The 6,822-nt window shown below is 43.2% G+C and overlaps 1 protein-coding gene across 1 annotated transcript in view; it reads right to left on the bottom strand.

Moving 5' to 3' along the window:
- Window positions 1–1,309: 1,309 nt before the first annotated feature.
- ZNF619 (zinc finger protein 619) overlaps window positions 1,310–6,822 on the bottom strand; it is a 10,282-nt gene continuing 4,769 nt past the window's right edge. Inside the window, exons 3-4 of the mRNA XM_007447346.1 lie at window positions 6,336–6,449; window positions 1,310–2,763 (exon numbers count right to left, since the gene is read on the bottom strand). Coding sequence (XP_007447408.1) covers window positions 1,310–2,763; window positions 6,336–6,449 — 1,568 coding nt within the window. The remainder of the gene's footprint in view (window positions 2,764–6,335; window positions 6,450–6,822) is intronic.

Below are 6,822 nucleotides of genomic sequence, written 5' to 3'. Positions count from 1 at the left end.
AAAACCAAAACCAAAACCAAAACCACCTTTCTTTGCCCTCCCTTACAGACAATTTTAGGGTGTTATAATGACAATGTATGTATCGTCTTCTTAATACTTATCCCCATGTAATTATTTAAAGTACCCTTCCACGTCACTACACTGTCCTGAAGCAGTGATTCTGAGAAAGTTCAGGGCCTCTAACCACTGGATGGACAGTGTGGCCAAGCCAGTGAGATAATAACATCTGGTAAGATTCACATCCTTTAAACTCTTCTCTTTGGTGTTACCAAAGTCATTCATTAGGAAATTAATTCAGAAGCACCACCCTTCACAAATGAATGATAGGGGATGTGGAGTAGGTGTGATAACAGGCTGAGGCACGTATGGTAACTGATCAGGAATGAGCTCTCTTCTAAGGCAGGAGCTACAGCAAGTCACTGTTGGCTTTCTCTTCTTCCCTCTGGTGTTCCCCAGTATGATGCCAACAGCATCACCCCATGTATAATTTAGATATACACCCAGGCACCTGCCCTCAATTGCACAAGCCCAAGTCACTTTTTGTACCTACATAGTTGAGTGGGCACTAAAAGTAAACAATGATATCGATGGGAACAGTAAAGAAACCCAAACAGAAAAAGCACATCCCCTTTCAATCATATTCTTGTCACTGATTATTTCCTTGCACTATAGCTTAGTTACACAAGATCCTCATAATGGTCATTATCAAGGTAATAGAAAACCCAAGGCTCAGATTCCCCACAATGAAATTCGCTACTGGCCCCACCAAACGGCCCTCCTTAAATACTGAAGGTAATCATTGGATGCTTTTTCTGATTACTTCCTCCCACAGACTCTGCGTTTTCCCTACTTGTTGAATTACTATGGCCCATCTCATTGTAATGACATCCCCCTAAAGCCCAAAATGTTCTGCCAACTCTTCCAACTCTAGTAGCCCCAGAAGGCAGGAGCAGACTGATGGTAGGCCAAAACTGGGCATGATAAAGAGCAAATACTAGAGGGGGTTCCCTGGTGCGCTAGGGGTTAGGATCCCCGGCTTTCACTGCTGTGGCCCGGGTTCAATCCCTGGTCAGGGAACTCAGATCCTGCAAACTGCGAGGCATGCCCCCCTCCCAAAAAAATATATACTACCGTTTGCTACCCGGGGGATAGAAGAGGGTAATCAAACACAGTCCTTAAGCATGAAACTTAAAAGGAGCTGGGAAAACAATAATGATATACTTATGGAAGACCAGAAGAGTATCATTAAAGACATGACCAGGAGACCAGAGGAAAGTCTGCTACCCTAGGGACAATGGAGTTGAGAACATCAGGGAGCTAATGGGGAATGAGATAAAGGTTTCAGGCTACGAGGGGATGACTTCCCAGGAGAAGCAAGATCCTGAAAGAAATGCATGATTTGGACAGGTGAAGACTTGGCCATTTCAGATGAGGGGAGCAACATGAAGAGAGGCGCAGAGGGAGGAAGCAGCACTGCACGTGGAGAAGATGGGGGAGACCTTGGCATGGCTGGGGCAGGGCTCGCATGTTGGGGAGGCGGAGGAGAGAGGACTGAAGTGGGGCAATGGGGCTTAACCAGGGACGGCCCTGTAACTTGGGCAGGTTTCTTCCTAGTATGCAGTTTCTGATGCTGAATGAAACTTGTGCTCCATTTGAAAGATTTCCTGCACACCTTACACTCATAAGGTTTCTCCCCAGTGTGAACTCGCTGGTGCTGAACCAGGATGATTTTCTGATTGAACGCCTTCCCACACTCCTGGCATTCATAAGGTTTCTCCCCGGTGTGGATTCTCTGATGTATTATAAAGTGTGAGCTACAACTGAAAGTTTTCCAACATTCATGACACTTATAGAGTTTTTCCCCAGTGTGGAACCTCTGGTGCTGGAGAAATACCGAACTCCGGCGGAAAGCCTTGCCGCACTCTTTACATTCGTAAGGTTTCTCCCCAGTGTGGATTCTCTGATGCTGAATCAGGACTGAATTTGAGCTGAAGCTTTTCCCACACTCCTTACATTTGTATGGCTTCTCCCCAGTGTGGATTCGCTCATGGATGATGCAGTCATAGCTACACTGAAAGGCCTTCCCACATTCCTTACATTTAAAGGGTTTCTCCCCAGTGTGGATTCGATGATGCCGGATAAGTTTTGAGTTGTAGCTGAAGGTTTTCCCACAGTCCCTACATTCATAGGGTTTCTCTCCCCAGTGGAGTTTCTGATGCTGAAGGAGGTGGGAGTTTTGACTGAAGGCTTGTCCACATTCCTGGCACAGGTACGGTTTCTCCCCAGTGTGGATTTTCTGGTGCTGTGACAGTTTTGAGTTATATCTGAAGGCTTTCCCACATTCTTTGCATTTGTAGGGCTTCTCATTTGTGTGAATTCTCTGATGCTGGTGAAGGTCTGAACGTTCGTTGAAATATCTGCCACACTCACCACATTTATAAAATACCTGTTCTCTAGGGAGGCCCTGCTTTGCAATGAGATGTGTGTGGACAGCACATCTTCCTTCCAGTTGTCTGGCTATCTCTTCTCTTTCAACAGTGGAAGACGTATGATCCTGGACTGGCAAATCTGTGAAATCGCCATTCTTTGAGTTTGTTTTCTTCCCCATGTCATACAGCTTCAGCTTCTCTAAGCTGTTCTCAAAGTGAAGGTGCTGGGGAACATCCACCAGCAGTACCTCCATTATCGGTCTGTGTGACTCTGGTCCTTTAGAAATGCTCAGCTCTGGAGTTTGCCCTCCATTCTCAGTCTTGGTTTTACCACCTAGCATGATAAAAAGAAAACATAATATAACTGAATCACATTGCTGTACACCTGAAATTAACACAACATTGTTAATCAACTATACTCCAATATAAAGTAAAAATTAAAATAAATAAATACACACACACAGAGAAAGTGAAGGTATGGAAAAAGATATTCCATGCAAATGGAAACTAAAAGAAAGCTGGAGTAGCAATACTCATACCAGAGAGAATATAGTTTAAAACAAAGACTGTAACAAAAAAACAAAGAGGGGCATTACATAAAGATAAAGGTATCAAAGAAAAAAAAAGGAAAAGAAGAAAGAAAACATAACAGTCACCTATATATGCTAGGAGAAAGGGATTAAGCAGTACTAGCTTGCCTGGGACCTATGTACTTTTTGGAGGGAGATATAGCCTCCTGATGGTGCCCTGAAGGAACAGTTAAAAATACTGGAGGTGGGGCTTCCCTGGTGGCGCAGTGGTTGAGAGTCCGCCTGCCGATGCAGGGGACACAGGTTCGTGCCCCGGTCTGGGAAGATCCCACATGCCGCGGAGTGGCTAGGTCCGTGAGCCATGGCCGCTGAGCCTGCGCGTCCGGAGCCTGTGCTCCGCAACGGGAGAGGCTACAACAGTGAGAGGTCTGCGTACTGAAAAAAAAAAAAAAAAAATACTGGAGGTGGAGAAGGAAAGCAATGCCATTAAGACAACAAAACCAGTGCAGACAGCAGAAACTGTTAATGGAGACGAATGGAAGAAGAAAAATGGGAATGAGGTGGAGAAATTGCTGGAATGGAAAGGAATTAAGAAAAGTAGAGGGAGGGAATTCCCTGGTGGTTCAGTAGTTAGGACTCAGCGCTCTCATTGCTGTGGGCCTGGGTTCAATCCCTGGCTGGGGAACTAAGATCCTGCAAGCCACACAGAGCAGCCAAAAAAAAAAAAAAAAAAAGGGAAAGCAGAGGGAGCTGAGGTAGAGGAAGGAGATCTCTGAATTACAGCAAAGAGAGCTGGGTAAGCAGTTCTCATGCCACACAGCGTCCAGAGGGCTGGGAGATGCTGTCCGCAACAGTGGATCTCAAGGCCCTGTCAAGGCAAGAAACTCCAAATGCTTTAGATTATTCTGTAATCTTTAAGGAGATGTGCTCTATAGCAAGTCTGACTGGGGAAAAAACAGTTTGTAACACTGCCGGTTGTGAGGGGTTCATAAAAGGACTGCAATTTCAAAACCTATGTGCTGTCCCCTGGGAGAGAGACTTACCCACGAAAGGAAAAAAGACATGGCTAGTCAAGACCCTTCTAGGACTGGAGATGGCAACTGGCGGGCAAGGGGGACCCACACTCTCACTGGTGGCACTACAACAGGGAAGCCGTTTTTGCCTTTTCAGGCACCAAAAGTGAAACTTCTAGCTTAGTGTTTCTTGAGTTATTTTGACCATGACTCACTCAGGACACACATGCTTCCACACAAAAATGTATACACTCGTACAAAACTGAAACAGAAACAAAAGTTTCGCAGAATGATACCCTTAGTAAGAGTAATGAACGTATGACATATTTTATACAAGTTTGGTCTATTTTATTTAAGCCTAGCACAGTCTAGTCTAATTTTTAAATGCTGAGCACAACTCATTGAGGAGTTGCAACCCAGAATTTTAAAAACACAGTTCAAGATTCTCAAGAACAGTGGTCCTCAAAGTGTGGTTCCAGGACCATCATTATCTGGGAGCTTGTTAGAAATTCAGATTCTCAGACCCTACCCCAATCTGCCAAATTAGGCTCTCTGGAGGTGGTGTCCAGCAGTCTGTGTTTTAACAAGCCCTGCAAGTGATTCTGATGCACACTAGGGTTTGAAACCCACTGATCTAGAAACTAAAAGAGGCAGTTGGAGGCTGTTTTTTCATGGTTTTAGGCTGTACTGTCTGATTAGGTGGTCACTAGACACATGTGGCTATCTAAATTTAAATTAATTAAAATGGAACGAAATTAAAAATTCAGTTCCTCAGCTGCATTAGCCATATTTCAGGTGCTCATGTGGCTAATGGCTACCATATTGGAGAGTGCAGATATGTAACACTTCCATCACCGTAGAAAGCTTTACTGGACAATGCTGGTTTAAAGCTGCTGGCAGGCTAACTAAATAATGTGTAGCTGTCGCAAAGTGAGACACTGACAATTGCAGGCGGGTCCCTGGGAAAGGGTTTCATCAAGGTGACCTGAAGTGCTGGAGTCAACCTAAAGGTACCGATGAAAACAGAGTGGGGGTGAATAATAAAGGGGCATTTGGTTTACAGAGGTTCTGAATAGCATTAGCGATTGAGAGAGTATAAGAACAGGGCCAACTGAATGAGAAAGGCTATACACCAAATCTCTGGATGGTTCTTTACATTTACTTCAATTCAATATCTTTCAAGCAAGGAAACCACTTATTCCCAATCATGGTTTCTGCAAACCAACCAATACTTCACATTAATAGAGTGAAAAAAGAGAATCGTATGATCACCTCAATAGATATAGAAAAAGCATTTTGCAAAATTCAACATCCATACACGATAAAAACTCTTAACAAATTAGGCATAGAAAGAACATATCTCAACATAATAAATGCCATAAATGACATGCCCACAGCTAACATCATACTCAAGGGTGAAACGTTGAAAACTTTTCCTCTAAGATCAGGAACAAGACAAGGGTGCCCACTCTCACCACTCCTATTCAATACCTGGAAATCCTAGCTGAGAAAACAGGCAAGAAAAAGAAATAAAAGGTACCAGAAATGGAAAGGAAGAAATAAAATTGTCTCTATTTGCAGATAACATGATTTTATATATAGAAAATTCTAAAGACTCAACAAAACACTGTTAGATCTAATCAATGAATTCAGTAAAGTTGCAGGATATAAAATTAACATACAAAAATCTGAATAATTTCTATACACTAACAATGAGTTTTCTGAGAAATAACAAAATTGATCCCATTTACAACAGTATCAAAAACAATAAAATACTTAGGAACAAATTTAACCAAGGGAGTGAAAGGTATCTACTCGGAAAACTACAAGATATTGAGGGAAAAAAAAATCAAAGAAGACACAAATAAATGGAAAGATATCCTGTGTTCATGAGTTGGAAGAACTAATATGGTTAAAACGTCAATACTACCAAAAGCCATCTATAGACTTAATGCAATCCCTATCAAGATGCCAATAGCATTTTTTACAGAAGTAGAAAAAACACTCCCCAAAATAAACAGGCTTTCTTCCAAAAGCTAATTTATAACTTAGTGTTCAGGAATTCATAAACATTCCGTTCTCCTGTACAGTTTCACACACACCCATATAAAATATTCTTACAGAAACAAGTTCTTACTATATTCTGTTTATATTCTTAAGTTGACCAACAGAAACCTATTTTCACTACAAAAGGTTTGAAATCCTTTAGTTTTACAACGAAAAATGACAGAAAATGAAATGTTTGGACTCGTCTTTTCCAGTTTGGGTCTGAAGCTCCAGCAAGGGAACCTTTGTCATGTTAAATCATTAAAAGACCGAAGGAGGCAAAGCTGAAGAGGAACATGGTAGGTTCTCTTGCTTACCTGTGCAGACACCTCTCACCTCTCTCCTGATGGGTATCCAGGGATCCAGGCCCCCTGGTGCTTCCCCTCGCTCCAGCTGGAATATCAGATCTGGTCTGGGGAACGGAAATGCTGCTGAAGGAGAAAGAAAAGGAACAGGAAGCTGAGGAGAGTCTCCTCTGACCCCTCTCAGCCCACCCTCTGCTTTGCCAGGTGGAAAAAGAAGTGATGTCCTAGGAGATGAAGTGAGGCCAGTATGGACTCTGGGGTATAAGGAGGGCTCAAACTGTTTTGCTCAGGAGGAAGTTTATTCTGACTCTGAGAACAAAGAAAGTTCCCACTGTCATTGGAAGTGTGTACAGGGGAGCCCCAGGAGACTCTCACACAGAGGAGAGGGGGCCAGAGTCTCCTCCAGGGAATTGAAAGAGTGAAGGAACAAACATGCAACCTTCTGTGCTCTGTGTGCCAAGAGCAAAGCCCCTCCCAGGCGAGTTCCCACAGGGAAAGA

The sequence above is a fragment of the Lipotes vexillifer genome, unplaced genomic scaffold (genome assembly GCF_000442215.2).
Source record: "Lipotes vexillifer unplaced genomic scaffold, Lipotes_vexillifer_v1.1 scaffold1134, whole genome shotgun sequence".
NCBI lineage: Eukaryota > Metazoa > Chordata > Mammalia > Artiodactyla > Lipotidae > Lipotes > Lipotes vexillifer.
The sequence above is the reverse complement of the archived record's forward strand: the minus strand, read 5'-3'. Positions and strand labels throughout refer to the sequence as shown.